Source organism: Salvelinus namaycush, chromosome 34 (assembly GCF_016432855.1).
Source record: "Salvelinus namaycush isolate Seneca chromosome 34, SaNama_1.0, whole genome shotgun sequence".
NCBI classification, from domain to species: domain Eukaryota; kingdom Metazoa; phylum Chordata; class Actinopteri; order Salmoniformes; family Salmonidae; genus Salvelinus; species Salvelinus namaycush.
Genome location: NC_052340.1, coordinates 14,555,379 through 14,574,721, shown reverse-complemented (window position 1 = coordinate 14,574,721; position 19,343 = coordinate 14,555,379). Strand labels below are relative to the sequence as shown.

Sequence of the window (19,343 nt, the reverse complement as noted above, 5' to 3'; positions counted from 1 at the left end):
GTTGAACAATATCGTACATAGTGTTACATGATAGCTGATTGCTACATCTATCAGACAGTAATGTGAAGTGATCCTTGAGATTCTTCTGTATTTGTCTTTTTTTAAAGTAATTGAGATACTGATCTAAATGAAGACCAAATAGAGGTCATTGTTTTCAAGATTCAATTATTCACATTTTCAAGACTCACCAGCTGATTGACAGGGCTAAAATTGGTATCCAAGGCGATCACTCTAAACTGCACTGTAAAAAGACAATGAAAAGACAAAGACAAGCACTCAATGAGACATTTAGAAGCATCATTTAGCTAACTTTCCCAGATTTTCCAGAAATCCCTGTTGAAGGATTCCCAGATTCCAGGAATCTTTCAACCGGGATTTCTGTAAAACCTGGGTTTTTCGGGAAAGTTACCATAATTTTGCAAGAAACTTTTGACAGCTACTCTGGATAGAGCAAGGAGACTAATTGTGTAGGTCACTGGCTCTGTGTAAAATTACCTGTTTGTCCTGGGTTGTAGATTGGTTTATCCGTTTGGACGAATGTCATCGGGCTGTACGGTTTGATCATGACCTTTCTCTCCTCTGTCGACAGAAACGTTTCACCTCGAACCTCCACCTTAAAGTTTTGCACTTTGGCACTCTCCACATGAGGGGCCTGTCAGGGAGACAGAGAGCAACACACTGATAAACTAATATACCAATAACATATAATACTATACTGTGGTCCTGTGTGGCTCAGTTGGTAAGAGCATGCTGCTAGCAATGGCAAGGTTGGGGGTTCAAGTCCAGTGGGAATCACATAGGCTATTGTGAGTTGCTTTGGATAAAGGTCTCTGTTAAGTGCCATACAGTGCATTTGGGAAAGTTTTCAGACCTGTTGACTTTTTCCACATTTTGTTACATTACAGCCTTATTCTAAAATTGATTAAGTCGTTTTTTCCCCTCATCAATCTACACACAGTACCCCATAAAGACAAAGCAAAAATAGGTTTTTAGAAATTCATGCAAATGTATTAAACATAAAAAACAAATACTTTGTTGAAGCACTTTTGGCAGCGATTACAACCTTGAGTCTTCTTGGGTATGATGTTACAAGATTGGCACACCTGTACTTGGGGAGTTTCTCCCAGTCTTCTATGCAGATCCTCTCAAGCTCTGTCAGATTGAATGAGGAGCATCCAGGTCATTGTTAGGGTCATTGTCCTGTTGGAAGGTGATCCTTCGCCACAGGCTGATTGGTGGAGTGCTGCAGAGATGGTTGTCCTTCTGGTAGGTTCTCCCAACTCCACAGAGGAACTCTGGAGCTCTGTCAGAGTGTCAATTGAGTTCTTGGTCACCTCCCTGACCAAGGCCCTTCTCCCTCAATTGCTCAGCTCTAGGAAGAGTATTGGGGGTTCCAAACTTCCATTTAAGAGTGATGGAGGCCACTGTGTTCTTGGGGATCATCAGTGCTGCAGAAATGTTTTGGTACCCTTCCCCAGATCTGTGCCTCGACACAATCCTGCCTTGGAGCTGTCTCTGAGACAATTCCTTCAACCTCATGGCTTGGCTTTTGCTCTGACATGCACTGTCAACTGTGGGACCTTATTTAGACCAGTGTGTGCCTTTCCAAATCATGTCCAATCAATAGAATTTACGACGGGTAGACTCCAATCAAGTTGTAAAAACAACTCAAGGATGATCAATGGAAACCTGAGCTCAATTTCGAGTCTGATAGCAAAGGGTCTGAATACTTAATTAAATAATGTATTTCTAAAAACCTGTTTTCATTTTGTCGTTATGGGGTATTGTGTGTAGATTGGATATTTTTATTTATTTAATCCTCTTGAGAATAAGGCTGTAACATAACAAAATGTGGAAAAAGTCAAGGGGTCTGAATACTTTCAGAATGCACTATATATATATTGTGCAGTATTTAAAAGCATGCTTGCATCTGACCAAAACCAGGTAAAAATGTCAAGGCCAACACCTTGATATTTACAATAAAACATTATTCCATTTCACTAAAATGAAGAGATGTATCACAAAGCTAAACAGTACTGTATACTCTGATTGGAATGGTTCTGGATGTCGACCAGTGCTGGGCTGACCTGAAACTGGAAGCAGCGGTGAAACTCTTGGTCAGAACTCTCTTGGAGAAGAATTCTGCTCTGCTCATCAACAATCAGAGATATGGTCATGACCAGGGTCTCGTTGGGCTGCAGAAGACTGGCACAAAGCTTGGCCTCTGAGCCTGCCTGGATCACTGCAGGAATGGCTACCATGTAAACACTACAGAGAACATACACACACATGCACACACCAACAAACACACAGGAATATCAGTACAAAATGAGAGGGTACCTACAGTTGAAGTCAGAAGTTTACATGCACTTAGGTTGGAGTCATTAAAACTCATTTTTCAACCACTCCACAAATTTCTTGTTAACAATCTATAGTTTTGGCAAGTCGGTTAGGACATCTACTTTATGCATGACACAAGTAATTTTTCCAACAATTGTTTACAGACAGATTATTTCACGTATAATTCACTGCATCACAATTCCAGTGGGTCAGAAATGTACATACACTAAGTTGATTGTGCCTTTAAACAGCTTGGAAAATTCCAGAAAATGATGTCATGGCTTTAGAAGCTTCTGATAGGCTAATTGACATCATTTAAGTCAATTGGAGGTCTACCTTCCCAACCATGAAGCACAGGGGTGGCAGCATCATGTTGTGGTGGTGCTTTGCTGCAGGAGGGACTGGTGCACTTCACAAAATAGATGGCATCATGAGGATGGAAAATTATGTGGATATATTGAAGCAACATCTCAAGACATCAGTCAGGATGTTCAAGCTTGGTCGCAAATGGGTCTTCCAAATGGACAATGACCCCAAGCATACTTCCAAAGTTGTGGCAAAATGGCTTAAGGACAACAAAGTCAAGTTATTGGAGTGGAAAAAGCGTGTGTGAGCAAGGAGGCCTACAAAGCTGACTCAGTTACAGCAGCTCTGTCAGGAGGAATGGGCCAAAATTCACCCAACTTATTGTGGGAAGCTTGTGGAAGGCTACCCGAAACGTTTGACCCAAGTTAAACCATTTAAAGGCAATGCTACCAAATACTAATTGAGTGTATGTAACCTTCTGACCCACTGGAAATGTGATGAAAGAAATGAAAGCTGAAATGAATCATTCTCTCTACTATTACTCTGACATTTCACATTCTTAAAATAAAATGGTGATCCTAACTGACCTAAGACAAGGGATTTTTACTAGGGTTAAATGTCAGGAATTGTGAAAAACTGAGTTTAAATGTATTTGGCTGAGGTGTATGTAAACTTCTGACTTCAACTGTAGGGGAAGTCTTAAGAAAAAAATATCTGCAGAAAGGGTAGATGAAACATAGCTCTTGATCTGCTCTCTGAGAGAGAAAATTTTACACCAGGGGGAGATGCCATGTTTAATTATTCAATTCTAACTCTGATGACTGTGCAGGTTTACTTACGGTCTTGGAGTTTCTTGACAGACACAAAGCCAGTGAAAGCAGGCAAATAGTATCCATCTCCAAACCTGAGGCGAAACCATGATTAAGGAGAAAAAAAACAGCAAGTCAGACTTTGTCTCAGTATTCCTACTGGCAAGACCTCCCTTCTGCCCTGTGCAGATGAACTGGTGTAGCCAGGTTAAATGATTGAGGTAAAAGCCTTGTGAATGATTGACCAATTTGTGTCAATAGCAGTGCTTTGCAATGTTGTGATTGGCAGATTCTCTGACTTCGGGACTACACCATTAATATACATGTACATACAATATAGTGTATGACATTGACATGCACGATAGCCTGATTACATTTCAATCAATGTTCTGTAATGCCTGGCTTGTACTGTAACTTTGGCCAAAATGTATATTGTGTTACAACACCCCACCTAAACCCACTTGTTTCAAGTGAGTATGCATTTTAGGGCTACACCCCAATTTTATAGTCTCTTATAGTTTTGTCCCACTTTATAAGTGGCCTTGAATCTATGCACATTCTGAAAATTGACAGAAAGACAACAAGGGAATTAGTAGTTAATGCTTCCTGTCATTTGACCTACACATGAAAATTCCTGCAAATGGACCTAGCCTCTGGGGTGAAGTTTCCCTAAGGTAGCCTATGGACAGATCCAGAGATAACTAAAGCCATACTTCGAGGCCCTTTACCTACTTCCCCAGAGTCAGATTCATTTGTGGATACCATTTGTGTCTCTGAGTGCAGTATGTCTCTGAGTGCAGTTTAAAGGGAGTTTCTAACTAGCGTTAACATAATGACTGGAAGTCTATGGTATCTGCTAGCATGCCAGCAGATACCCATAGACTTCCAGTCATTGTGCTAACGCTAGTTACCATTGGCCCGTGAAAGTACCTCTAACTTCCTTCAAACTGGACACAGAGACATACAAATGGTATCCACATGTTGATCCGACTCTGGGGAAGTAGATAATGGGGCTCATTGCCAACATTACAAAGCATCCCTTGAAAGGAAAAGAGCTGTAGTTATATCAAATGTATTTATTTTTTTATATTTTTTTTATATAGCACTTCGTACATCAGCTGATATCTCAAAGTGCTGTACAGGTATAGGCCTGCATACTGGACATTGCATACTGGAGAGTGTCGGTCACTTTGGACATTGCACAGATTGCAAATGTTTGCTGATGTTTGTTTATGTTGTAAGCATGCACAAGCATATTCTCTTGCTAAATCCTTTTGGATTGTATTTGTCACAGGCGTGTAGGAATGTTAATAATGGGAGATCCTCATTTGGTTTTGCTAACTCCTCGGTCCTCCGTCCTCTCCTCCTTTTGAAAAATATCAAAAGGTAATCGAGGAGAGCAGGAGAAGAAATGTGGAAACAAATGCAGAAATATGGAAACAAATGCAGAAATGTGGAAACAAATGCGCTTGAATGAAATGAGACTGTCCTTGTCCACTAGCGCGTCATCAGGCAAATGACGTTAACAGAGGAAGAATACCAACATATATGCATAAAGTGGTAAAAATAAATGGTGATGGTTGTGGCAGACATTTTATAGATAAAACAATAAGTGTCATATCGTTTTTAAATGTGTGCATGCTTTTCTACTCCAACAAAACAACAGCTGATTCAAAGAGGGTGTGACACATACTGTATAAAAACTCCTCTGCGAAGCACTCTGGTAGGATACATAGACTATTCTCATTGAAAGGTGGCTATCGAGAAGGGGAGTACACTCTTTCGTTCGCCTACTAACGAATTGACACTACCCACTTGACCACTTATTGGTTTCCGGGTCATGGAGGCAAGAGGACGGAGGAGTCGAGGAGAGGAAGGTATTTTGCCCAAATGAGAACCATGCATTTTTTATTTAGAAGTTAACCTGTGGTCGCTGACCTGTGGTTAATTCTGCATTCATAACCAAGTGGGAAGGTGTTTTTTACCAACTCGTAATTACCAGTGGGAAGCTCGTCATTCATCCCTGAACTCCGACTTAATCCCACATGCTGACCTCTGACGTCACCTACTAAAGAAATGATCTCGATAACAGCATTTTTGACAGTTGAATGTAACAAAACATAATTTATAAAAAATTAATTTACTAAAGCGGCAATCAATAGATTTAACCCTGTTTTGGTAAAAAGTTGAGGGAATGGGTTGGAGAAATGTAACCACTCAAATGCATAGACAAAGCTATGGATGCAAGGACTGACCATCCATGATATCAACATTACAGTTTTAACCATGTTTAGATGCTATATAGTGTTTGTTTACATTTACTTTGTTTACAAACTTGAGTGAAACAGGCTTATATTTTGGGTTCTGATGGGATATGACAGTTGAACTAAGTTCAATTATAAGCTATATTCTTCAAGAATAAATGGGTACATTTATTTAATTCAGAAGTCCAAAAATGGATGAAGCAACAGTGGTTTGCCCCTTTAATATGTTTTTTAAACATTATATATAATTTACAGTGGCGTGCGGTGAGGTGGGTGGCTGGGTAAGCACTGGCTATTATCAAAAGCCAGATTTACTCACAAATAAACTTTGATGAAGCCCAAGATCACCATACAACAGATACCGTAGCTCCAACAACCAGATTGACAAACAATTTTTACCAAATGTAAATACCAAGCGATAGCCTTCGATGGTGGCATATTTACAACCAAATGACACACTGCTCAACTCAGCTCAGCTATAGACCGACGTAGCATCCAGAGTAACAACTGATAGGCGGCACTAAAAGACCAATATATTTGCATATTTCATCGGAATAATTTGCAACGCAAATAGCTTTTCACAATGGATTTACAATTCTTCCAATGTGCAGACACACACACATAATAATAATATTATTATGAGAAATATTGTAGCTTGATAAATATAATGTATTCAAATCGATGTTGTCAATTCTCATGATTCAACAGTAGCCTAACCAGCAAACTGCAAAGGAAAATGCATTTAGGCCTACCTTTACTTGTAAATTAAGTCCATTCGTCTAGTGAATCTCTTGGTGATAGGCAAATATACAGGACATTGATATTCATTGATAGACAGATTGATATACACTGACATAGTGACCATAATGGATGGACAAAGCACCAATACAAATGTATATTTAGGCTAATGATGGAAGGAATAATTTTACAGTCGACCATACAAACACCATGCTATTTGAGGTAAACAGAGAATGAAATGCAACGTACCTTTGAGATATCGTCTGTGCAGATCTTTCAGTTTTTGTCGAATCCATGAATATAGCAGCCACGCTGACATCAGTGATAGAGCAAGGATCCATTCTATCAGTTAAACCGTTCAAACGACGCGTTACATTATTCCAACTTGGGAAATTGTTTTGAGGTGCAATCGTGTCCATTTGTCAGGTTGCTTTTGCTAGCTGGATAACTGAAAAAAACTAATTATGTCGGTGTTCGTCAATGTCTTGTAGGCTCCTAGGCTACAAATTTTGAATGCAGCTTCATTCACCTTCTATACATGTACAGTTGAAGTCGGAAGTTTTACATACACTTAGGTTGGAGTCATTAAAACTTGTTTTTCAACCACTCCACAAATTTCTTGTTAACAAACTATAGTTTTGGCAAGTTGGTTAGGACATCTACTTTGTACATGACACAAGTAATTTTTCCAACAATTGTTTACAGAAAGATTATTTCACTTATAATTCACTGTATCACAATTCCAGTGGGTCAGAAATGTACATACACTAATTTGACTGTGCCTTTAAACAGCTTGGAAAATGCCAGAAAATGATGTCATGGCTTTAGAAGCTTCTGATAGGCTAATTGACATCATTTGAGTCAGTTGGAGGTGTACCTGTGGATGTATTTCAAGGCCTACCTTCAAACCCAGTGCCTCTTTGCTTGACATCATGGGAAAATCAAAAGAAATCAGCCAAGACCTCAGAAAAAAATGTGTAGACCTCCATAAGTCTGGTTCATCCTTGGGAGCAATTTCCAAATGCCTGAAGGTACCACGTTCATCTGTACAAACAATAGTACGCAAGTATAAACACCATGGGACCACGCAGCCGTCATACCGCTCAGGAAGGAGACACGTTCTGTCTCCTAGAGATGAACGTACTTTGGTGTGAAAGTGCAAATCAATCCCAGAACAACAGCAAATGACCTTGTGAAGATGCTGGAGGAAACAGCTACAAAAGTATCTATATCCACAGTAAAACGAGTCCTATATCGACATAACCTGAAAGGCCGCTCAGCAAGGAAGAAGCCACTGCTCCAAAACCGCCATAAAAAAGCCAGACTACGGTTTTCAACTGCACATGGGGACAAGGATCGTACTTTTTGGTACGATGTCCTCTGGTCTGATCAAACAAAAATAGAACCGTTTGGCCATAATGACCATCCTTATGTTTGGAGGAAAAAGGCGGAGGCTTGCAAGCCAAAGAACACCATCCCAACTGTGAAGCACGGGGGTGGAAACATCATGTTGTGGGGGTGCTTTGCTGCAGGAGGGACTGGTGCACTTCACAAAATAGATGGCATCATGAGGATGGAAAATTATGTGGATATATTGAAGCAACATCTCAAGACATCAGTCAGTAAGTTAAAGCTTGGTCGCAAATGGGTCTTCCAAATGGACAATGACCCCAAGCATACTTCCAAAGTTGTGGCAAAATGGCTTAAGGACAACAAAGTCAAGGTATTGGAGTGGACAAAGTGTGTGCGAGCAAGGAGGCCTACAAAGCTGACTCAGTTACACCAGCTCTGTCAGGAGGAATGGGCCAAAATTCACCCAACTTATTGTGGGAAGCTTGTGGAAGGCTACCTGAAACGTTTGACCCAAGTTAAACAATTTAAAGGCAATGCTACCAAATTCTAATTGAGTGTACGTAAACTTCTGACCCACTGAGAATGTGATGAAAGAAATGAAAGCTGAAATAAATCATTCTCTCTACTATTATTCTGACATTTCAAATTCTTAAAATAAAGTGGTGATCCTAACTGACCAAAGACAGGGAATTTTTACTAGGATTAAATGTCAGGAATTGTGAAAAACTGAGTTTAAATGTATTTGGCTGAGGTGTATGTAAACTTCCGACTTCAACTGTACCATCATTTTGCACCTGATTCTGCCTGACTCTAACTACTGCTAATAACCCCAATATGTGATGCTTCCATAGTTGGTCCCATGTGGTGCCCGTCCCTGTGGTGGATACTGCCTGGCTGGGGTGCTCCTTAGGCGCCAGGTAACCTAATGGTTAGAGCTTTGGGCCAGTAACCTAAAGGTTGCTGGATCGAGTCCCCAAGCTTGCAAGGTAAAAATCTATCATTCTGTCCCTGAGCAAGGCAGTTAACCCACTGTTCCCCGGGTGCTAAAGATGTGGATGTCAATTATGGCAGCCCCCCGCACCTCTGATTCAGAGGGGTTGGGTTAAATGTGAAAGATGCATTCAGTTGCACAACTGACCAGGTTTTCCCCATTCTGGCTTCTCTGTCTATCTTTGGAGACTGTCACAAGTGGTCCCTGATGCCTTTCCCTGGCCTGCTCACAGAGACAATATGTTCAGAGAAACACTGCTTTTGATTAAATGTATTTTTCTAAACTTTTACCAAGAACAAAAGGTCTATTCGATAATGCAAAAATACTTGGATATAGCCTATAGGCTGTAAGAGGGCAGGAAAATGTTTACTTTGGAGAGAAAAGGCCTATGGGAATAAGAGCTCTTATTTGGTTTTGAAATAAAATGTTGTAGGTTTCAATAATGGTTTTATTCACTGCTAATAATAGCAAATGGTTGTGGAACTTTTCTGTGACCACGGAACACACAGCTGTCCAATACCTTTATGCATGGTCTCCAGAAACCATTATGCAGCACACTGAACCGCGGGAAACTGACAAGCATCCCACTCTGCTCTTACGGGAAATCCCAGATAAAAATGGCTGATCGAGTGTCGGATTGATTACTCGTCAGGTCTCTTCGTTGAAGAGACTCGTGCAATGGAAAAGTCAATCAGAATTGATGAGGACGATTCTGTAACGTAAGTGTGTGTGTGACCTTATCGAGCAGCAGATAGGCCTACCGGGAATTGCTGTTAAGTCTAAGGGCCCGGGGATGTGTTTCTACAAACTACCATATGGAATTGTTTTAAGATGGCCATACCAAGGATCATGTAGCTATTTGATTTGGAATTTTAGGGCCACTGTAGATACAAAAAAATATTTATGAACTAATATTTTTAAACAAATATTTGAAGAAACATTGAATCTGTCCTTACTGCTATTAGCCCATAGAAACACATTGAATAACAGATTCATACATGGAAAAACAGTCAAAATGTGTTTGAGAGATTTCTGAGATATTACCTGTATGCAGTGCCTTTCAAACGTATTCACCCCGCTTGGCGTTTTTCCTATTTTGTTGCATTACAACCTGTAATTTAAATGTTTTTATTTTATTTGGATTGCATATAATGGACATACACAAAATAGTCAAAATTGGTGAAGTGAAATGAAAAAATAACTTAAACATTTTAAATCAGAAAAGTGGTGTGTGCATATGTATTCCGCGGAAATTGTAGGAGAAGGGTTAAAGTGGAAATCTGTGATTGATGCATCTATTTTGGATTTTTTAAATTAATGATAGCCTATCATTAATTCTTGAAGAAGTTAATTTATAAATGCCTCATCAGAAACTAAAATATAAGCTTGTTTTACTCCATTGTTAGTGAACAATGTAATTGTAAACAAACACTGTATAGCCTCAAAACATGATTAAAACTATAAGTTATTTATATTATGGATAGTCAATAGCTCTATAAATTCATTTGAGTATGGTTAAATTTCTCCAGCCCCTTCCCAGTATCGGGGTGTCCGCTTTCTTAGTGTTTGAACAGCAGATTGCCCCTTTAATGGGTCCAAAATTTGAGGTGCTAATTTATTTTTTATATTTTTTTATTTAACCTTTATTTAACTAGGCAAGTCAGTTAAGAAATTCAAACCAGGTACAACAGTGATGCCTCTTGCATTGAGATGCAGTGTCTTAGACCACTGCACCACATGGGAGTCCAACCAAATTGTGGAAATAACCAAAAGGGAGGAAATATGAGTACCTCAATTTCCAAATAACTACTTAACAGTGTAGGCTAATATTAACGTTGATCAAAAAGTAGAAGGGTAGCCTATAGTGGATGCTTTTCAAAGGAGTGAAATTCAGGAGCGAACAGTTCCAGATTATTTCTGTGTATCTCGACTCAAATGGAAAGGTCAGATTAGGAGAAAGAAGTTAAGGTTAGGAAAAGGGTTAGAGTTAGAAGCGATCAATAGCAAAGATCAGAGGTGAAACCTCTATCTATTTTTATGGACAGTTGTCATAACTATTCTCCAAATATCTTTCTCCACTCACTCGAGAACTAAATGAGGAAAAAAGTTGAGATCGGATCATTGTTGTGGAAAATTACAAACTAGGCTCTGTCTATTCTGTATTAGCCTTAGAGAACTGTCTCTTCTATGTTTCTCTACTGATACAGACCGTCTTTGTCAATTCTAGTCATCCGACTGAGTGAAACCACAATATGTGACACATCCTGTTACTCAGTATCTACAGGATCCCAATTGTGTGGAAACATGCTGAGGAGAACAGAGAATAGCATGATTAGCGTTATCATGATCATTCAGACTATACCCGGTGTCAGCAGATAGTTACGGAACTAGTGATTATCGTTTCTTTGTGTACCCACCCATTGTTTCTACACATCTGCTAACTGTGCAATAGATAAGGAGGTTGTAGTTTTCTATAAAAGCTGAGAGCCAACTCTGTTCGTTGGGCTCTTAACTCTGCACCATTGAGGGATTGTTAACTGCTCCATTTTTGCAAATCTTAAAATAAAAGTGTTGTTTGAAGAATCTAAATTCTCTCATCCTTTTGGTTAGAATTTCCACGACATCTTGAATACAACACGCCCGGTGGGAAAATATTTTCTGAAAGTAATGTAAATGTAATACACGCATTACTTGAAAAAGCAGCTGTAATAATATTACCCAATTTGGAAAAAGTAACTTGTTACTTTACATTGTTACAAACCAAGTGGGTCCCGCTTTAAATGACGTTCAGCTTATGAATGCTCCCTTTAGTAGATTATGAAATACAATTTGTACAATATTGTAACACACTAGGCGTAGTGGGTGCGGAATCAGGTGCAGGAGGCAGAAAGTTCAGAATAGCGCTTTATTACGCACAGGGAAAAGTAGTACTCTCCACGAAACTGGGCGTAATCAAACAAATGCCCAAAACAGGTAGCTAAACAACACGCACTACCACACGTCAACACAGTGGGAAAAATAATCAAGCCCGCACAAAGAGCAGGCGGGCCTACCTGCTTAAATAGCCCAACTCAAAATCTAAACAAGAAACAGGTGAAAGAAATCAGACAAAACCAACAGAAAAGGGAAAGGGATCGATGGCAGCTAGTAGGCCGGTGACGAAGACCGCCGAGCGCCACCCGAACAGGAAGAGGAGCCACCTTCGGTAGAAGTCGTGACAAATATGTTACGAATTTGCAATACCTATGATACAGTATGTTACAAATTCCAATTTGTTGTGGCTATCGGTACTGTAGCTAGGTGGCTAACACTAACGTTATCTAGGTGGCTAATGTTAGCTAGGCTAGAGGTTAGGGTTAAGGTTAGGATTTAGGTTAAAGGGTAAGGTGAAGTTTTGGCCAATAGACTAAGTGGTTGCAAAGTTGCTAAAATCCTGAAGTTGTCTGTGACGAGATTCGAACACGCAGCTTTTAGGTTGTTAGACGTTCAGGTTATACTCCTACCCATCCATCCACCCCGGCCAACCACTCTCCTTTAGTTTTTGCCTTAAGTAACCTTCTGTCTTATGTAACCATACCAAACGTAACATATCATACTCATTTGCATGTCCTGGAGTTTTGGTATGTTACGTCTAGTCTGTGAGACCAGGCTGTTCCAAGATAGTTCCTCCGTTCAACAGGTAAATTTCTTCAATGCAATATTTTTTTCAATGGGAAATTTCAGGGCTGTCTTCGATGTTCACGTGGTTCTAGCTAGAGCAATGCAATACGTATGTGTTTTTTTTCTTCTCATTGTTAGGTCATGAGGAGTTTTGCTGCTCTTTAAAAGTAGTGTTTTTTTTACAGCATACTCACATGTTCATAATTCTCTGTATATGTTTTGATATATTTGTTATTATATTTAGTGAGCTGTGTTGTCAACAACAGGGCTCTATTGTATCTGTTTTGTGGGTGTATCTGTTTGTGTTCTCAATTTTTCTGTTACTCTTTCTTTAAATGGATTTGTATTTTCGACTACATCTTTCCATGCCTTGTCCACTCCATTAGCTCAATACATTATTAGGAGATATTCATAATGGAGATTATAGCCAGGACTCATTATGGGTTTGATCAGTACAGGACACATCCCCTTGATGGAATTTAGAGTGAGTGGATTTCATTCTGCAGCGATATGCCATCCCATCTGGTTGGTACTTAGTGGGACTATCATTTGTTTTTCAACAGGACAATGATCCAACACACCTCCAGGCTGTGTAAGGGCTTTTCGACCAAGAAGGAGAGGGATCGGGTGCTCCTGGTGAAGATGGTTGAGATAATGCCTAGAGCATGCAAAGCTGTCGTCAATGCAAATGGTGGCTACTTTGAAGAATCTAAAATATTAAATATATTTAGATTTGTTTAAAAAAAAATTGGTTACTACATGATTCCTAATGTGCAACCAGAGGAAAAAGAACTCTGGACCACCTATACTCCACACACAGAGACACATACAAAGCTATCCCTCGCCCTCCATTTGACAAATCTGACAATAATTCTATCCTCCTGATTCCTGCTTATCAGCAAATTTTCAAGCAGGGAGCACCAGTGACTAGATTAATAAAACAGTGGTCAGATGAAGCAGATGCTAAGCTACAGGACTGTTTTGCTAGCACAGGCTGGAATATGTTCCGAGATTCCTCTGATGACATTGAGGAGTACACCACATCAGTCATTGGCTTCATCAATAAGTGCATCAATGACGTCATCTCCACAGTGACCGTACGTACATACCCCAACCAGAAGCCATGGATTACAGGCAGCATGCGCACTAAGCTAAAGGCTAGAGCTGCCGCTTTCAAGGAGTGGGACTCTAACCCGGAAGCTTATAAGAAATCCCGCTATGCCCTCCGACGAACCATCAAACAGGCAAAGCATCAATACAGGACTAAGATCGAATCGTACTACACCGGCTCTGATGCTCGTCTTATGTGGCAAGGTTTGCAAACTATTACAGATTACAAAGGGAAGCACAGCCGAGAGCTGCCCTGTGACACGAGCCTGCCAGACGAGCTAAAGTACTTCTATGCTCGCTTCGAGGCAAGTAACACTGAAAGATGCATGAGAGCACCAGCTGTTCCGGATGACTGTGTGATCACGCTCTCCGCAGCCAATGTGAGTAAGACCTTTAAACAGGTCAACATTCACAAGGCCGCAGGGCCAGACGGATTACCAGGATGTGTACTGCGAGCATGCGCTGACCAACTGGCAAGTGTCTTCATTGACATTTTCAAACTCTCCCTGTCCGAGTCTGTAATATCAACATGTTTTAAGCAGACCACCATAGTGCCTGTGCCCAAGAACACTAAGGTAACCTGCCTAAATAACTACCGACCCATAGCACTCACGTCTGTAGCCATGGAGTGCTTTGAAAGGCTGGTCATGGCTCACATCAACACCATCATCCCAGAAACCGTAGATCCACTCCAATTTGTCTACCGCCCCAACAGATCCACAGATGATACAGTCTCTATTGCACTCCACACTGCCCTTTCCCACCTGGACAAAAGGAGCACCTATGTGAGAATGCTATTCATTGACTACAGCTCAGCGTTCAACACCATAGTGCCCTCAAAGCTCATCAATAAGCTATAAGGAACCTGGGACTAAACACCTCCCTCTGCAAGTGGATCCTGGACTTCCTGACGGGCCGCCCCCAGGTGGCAAGGGTAGGTAACAACACATCCGACACGCTGATCCTCAACACAGGGGCCCTTCATGGGTGCTTGCTCAGTTCCCTCCTGTACTCCCTGTTCACTCATGACTGCACGGCCAGGCACAACTCCAAAACCATCATTAAATTTGCCGATGACACAACAGCTGACAACGACAGCCTATAGGTAGGAGGTCAGAGACCTGGCTGTGTGGTTCCAGGACAACAACATCTCCCTCAACGTGATCAAGACAAAGGAGATTATTGTGGACTATAGGAAAAAGAGGACTGAGCACGCCCCCATTCTCATCGACAGGTCTGCAGTGGAGCAGGTTGAGAGCTTCAAGTTCCTTGGTGTCCACATCACCAACAAACTAACATGGTCCAAGCACACCAAGACAGTCGTGAAGAGGGCATGACAAAACCTTTTACCCCTCAGGAGACTGAAAAGATTTGGCATGGGTCCTCAGATCCTCAAAAGGTTCTACAGCTGCACCATCGAGAGCATCCTGACTGGTTGCATCACTGCCTGGTATGGCAACTGCTCGGCCTCTGACCGCAAGGCAGACACTCCACCAAACACTCCACCAACAAAATTAAATCAAACTTTATTTGTCACATGCGCCAAATACAACGAGTGTAGACTTTACCGTGAAATGCTTACTTACAAGCCCTTAACCAACAGTGCAGTTCAAGAAGAAGAACATATTTACCAAGTAGATAAAAAAAAAAGGTAATAATAAAAAGTAACACAATAAGAATAACATAACGAGGCTATATACAGGGGGCACCGGTACCGAGTCAGTGTGCGGGGGTACAGGCTAGTTGAGGTAATCTGTACATGTACTGTAGGTGGGGGCGAAGTGACTATGCATAGGTAACAAACAAACAGCGAGTAGCAGCAGTGTACAAAAGGGAGGGGGTGTCAATGTAAATTGTCTGGTGGCGATTTTATGAATTGTTCAACAGTCTTATGGCTTTTGGTCTTAGACTTTGCGCTCCGGTAACGCTTGCCGTGCGGTAGCAGAGAAAACAGTCTATAACTTGGGTGACTGGAGTCTCTGACAATTTTATGGGTTTTCCTCTGACACCTCCTATTATATAGGTCCTGGATGGCAGGAAGATTGGCCCCAGTGATGTACGGGGCCGTTCGCACTACCCTCTGTAGCGCCTTACGGTCAGATGCCGAGCAGTTGCCATACCAGGTGGTGATGCAACCGGTCAGGATGCTCTTGACGGTGCAGCTGTAGAACCTTTTGAGGATCTTGGGAACCATGCCAAATCTGGGTGTTAAATTTACACAGGAGTGGTGGGATGAGGCGATTGATAGAGTACGATCCACTACATCTTGTGCTCGTCTTGGTCTCATACAATTTAAGGTTTTACATAGGGTGCATTTTTCCAAATCCCGATTGTCTGACATATATCCAAATGTAAATGATGAGTGTGATAGATGTCATGTCTCACCATGTGACCTTAGTCACATGTTTCTTCAGTGCTCTAAACTGCAAAATTACTGGGATTCTATTTTTCAAACTTTATCTGTGGTGCTTGAAATTAACCTGGAGCCTTGTCCCTTGATAGCTGTCTTTGGTATTCCAGAAGACTTGTTCTCCTTGGACCCCAAACATGCCCATATTGTTGCTTTTACATCCTTATTAGCTCGACGTAGAATTCTTCTCTAGTGGAAGTCTGCTCAGCCCCCCTCTACTTCTCAATGGCTCAACAATGTAATGTTCTTCCTAAAGCTTGAGAAAATGAAGTATTCTCTTAGGGGTTCCAATGATACATTTGTTAGAAAATAGCAACCATTTATATCATACGTTAATGGCTTACAGAGGCTCTCCTCTGATGATGTGCTTTAAGGTTTCCCAGTAGGCATTACCAGTAGTCATTACATAATAGGTACAGTCATCAATATAATGCTATCCAGTCCAAGCACGTTTGTCTAAGGTTTACTGATCATTTACTTATTTCTGCTTTTGTATTTTGAATCTGTATTGAGTTGTTTGTATATCCCCCCCCCCCCCTGTATTCTTGATTGTTTATTTGTTGTGATATCTCTGTAGAATTGTTGTTTTCTAGGCCCGAATTGAGGGAGGGTGTGGGATGGGTTGGCTATATGGGGTGATCAGTGTGGGTGGTTGAGAGGAGGTTGGGTGGTTCGGAGGGAGGGATGGAATAGAGGTTGGTGGACTGAGGTAGGGCGTAAAGGTAGGGGGGACTAGGGTGGTTGGGTGGATGTGTTGTATGGAGGGAAGGAGGGTGGTTGGGATATGGTAAAATCTTTGTACTTACATTGATGTACATTCTGTAAAACTTGAATAAAAATACATACCAAAAAAATTATAAAATGTTTACGCAAAATGTTGTCAGTGTTGCAAACCTAAGCAGGACACAAACAGAAGTCTTGCGATTTCATCTTCTTCTTATTTGCTGAGTTAAATACAAATATTTACTCTCACCACGTTATCAGCAAATATGACAACTATATCACCGGGTGATGCAAAATTAACTCACCCATTGTCACCGATCCGGATACACGCACATTGTAACTAGAGGAGAAAGTGCTTGTGACATCATAATGGTGTTCTAATCTGTTCTGAAATCAGAATGTTTTCATTGCCGAGGTACTTGGTAATGTATCACAAAGTGATAGGAATGGAGAAGGGGGGACTGTAATAAGGCATAACTTTATTTCATATTTGTGGGAACTCTTTTCATACTTTCTGCTGCTAGAATTGAGAGAGAAATGGCACATTTGCCAACTGCAGTTGTGATTGACAATGGAACTGACCAGATGAGAGTTGGGAACTCAGGCAGTACAGAGCCTAGTCTGATCTGTAAAAATGTCACTGGCAGATCTGAGAGCAACTCTATTGAAGGAGAGCTCTGCTTTGGAGATGAGGCATGGGGGAGGAGAGACGACTTGTCTGTGATTCGTCCCATGAAGCGTGGGAGGGTGGTGTCATGGGCTGATATGGAGGCCATATGGAGCTATGTTTTCAACATGCACGTGAAGACCCCCTCATGTGAGAGCCCAGTTTTACTGACTGAGTTCCCCTTGACCACCCAGTCGGACAGGGAAAAGACCTGCAGGATGATGTTCGAGGGGCTGGGTGTCCCTGCATTGTACCTGGCCCCTCAGTCGCTCCTGGCCCTGCTGTCTTCAGGCAGGGTGACCGGCTGTGTGGTGGACTGTGGCTACGACGTCACCCACGCCGTCCCAGTTTTCGAGGGCCACTGCCTCCCCCACGCTGTGCGTCAGCTGGGCCTGGGAGGGCAGGATGTCACGGCCCACCTGGCTCTGCTGCTGAAGGAGTCCGGAGCTCAGTTTTCCAGCACCACACAGGAACATGACACCGTGACCATCATCAAGGAGCAGATGTGTTATGTATCCACTGATCCCTCCTCAGAGACAGCCACAACCATCATCGGCAGCGCCGATGCGGACTACCAGCTCCCTGACGGACAGATGCTGAGGATTGGCAGCGAGAGCTTCGGGGCGCCCGAAATCCTCTTCTCTCCTCAGACTGTCCGCATGGTAACACAAGGCATCCCCAGTCTCCTGGTGAGCTCTGTGTTGGAGAGCGATGCAGACCTGTGGCAGCTGCTCCTAGACAACGCCGTCCTTGCTGGGGGCTCCAGCCTCCTTCCCGGGATGGGCCACAGACTGAGGGAGGAGGCCTCGGCTCTGGCCCCGCAAGGAGACCGCGTGGGGCCAGTCCCTGTGATGGATACTGCCTGGCTGGGGGGCTCCCTCCTGTCCTCTCTCTCCATCTTTGGAGACATGTGCATCAGTGCCTTGGAGTACCAGGAGATGGGGTCCAACGTGATCCATCACAAGTGCTTCTGAGTCATGTCTGATGCCTTTCCCTGGTCTGCTCACCAGAGACAATTCAATGAAACACTGATTCTGATTAAAGATATTTTTCTAAATGTTTCCCAAGGAGAATGTACTGTTCATTTGATAAGGCACAAAATAACTTGGATATAGCCTAGGCTGAAGGGGGCAGGCATAGGCTTACATTGGAGACAAAAATTGGCCTATGGGAATAAGAGCTCTTGTTTGGTATTGAAATGAAATAGTTTGATTCAGTGCTAATAAAAACGAATGGTTTTTGGAACTTTTGTGTGACACAGCTGTCTTATTCCTATGCATGGTCTCCAGAAACCATTATGTCACTGCAACCGGGAAACTGACGAGCATCCCACTCCAGTCTGCTCTTACGGTAAACCCCAGATAAATAACGCTGATTGAATGACGGATTGATTACTTGTCAGGTCTCTTAGTTGAAGAGACTTTTGCAATGGAAAAGTCAATCAGAATTGATGAGGACGGCTCTGTAACCTGTCTGTGACCTAATCGAGCTGCTGAGTTCGAGGATAAACGACTGCCCGTAGACATCCCCGCCACACCATGTCCATAAATACTTCTCCAGATTGTCTCGAGAGTGCATAGTAATCCGCCCCCTAGATAGGTCTACCGGGAATCACTGTTAAAATGCACTCAACTATCTGCCTCACCAAGATGTCAATAGAGTTTGCTTGCCCCTGAAATACCAGCAGTGAATGTATACATTACCCTCATCGTATTGCTAGTGTTATCTACATATCTATACCTCTGTTGTAGAATATATTTGGTATAGGTACGTTTAGACAATAGTTTGTTTCATTGCTTTATTGTAAACCGTGCCGCTTATTGAGCACTAGATGGCGGTACAACATTATGGAGCAACAAACGTTAGAAATATTGTAGTCTAAGAATCTGTCATCACTGCACACACTTGTTTGGTTGGGTGTAATTTACTATAGCTGTTGTAAAGCATTTTAACAATTTTACCACCTCCAAAC

The 19,343-nt window shown here is 41.9% G+C and overlaps 2 protein-coding genes across 3 annotated transcripts in view; one reads left to right on the top strand and one right to left on the bottom strand.

The window, feature by feature from the left end:
• Window positions 1–3,648, bottom strand: part of LOC120028590 (alpha-2-macroglobulin-like) — a 33,083-nt gene extending 29,435 nt beyond the window's left edge. For both annotated transcript variants that reach the window (XR_005473474.1, XM_038973799.1), the window contains exons 1-4: window positions 3,486–3,648; window positions 2,088–2,268; window positions 496–652; window positions 189–241 (exon numbers count right to left, since the gene is read on the bottom strand). Coding sequence is in view for 1 of the 2 variants with exons in the window: in XM_038973799.1 (XP_038829727.1) it covers window positions 189–241; window positions 496–652; window positions 2,088–2,268; window positions 3,486–3,565 (471 nt within the window). In the remaining variant the exon portion in view is untranslated. The remainder of the gene's footprint in view (window positions 1–188; window positions 242–495; window positions 653–2,087; window positions 2,269–3,485) is intronic.
• Window positions 3,649–17,436: 13,788 nt separating this feature from the next.
• LOC120029198 (actin-like) lies at window positions 17,437–18,345 on the top strand. The gene has a single exon (XM_038974491.1). The coding sequence runs from the start codon at window positions 17,437–17,439 to the stop codon at window positions 18,343–18,345; it is 909 nt and encodes a 302-aa protein (XP_038830419.1).
• The last annotated feature ends 998 nt before the right edge of the window (window positions 18,346–19,343 follow it).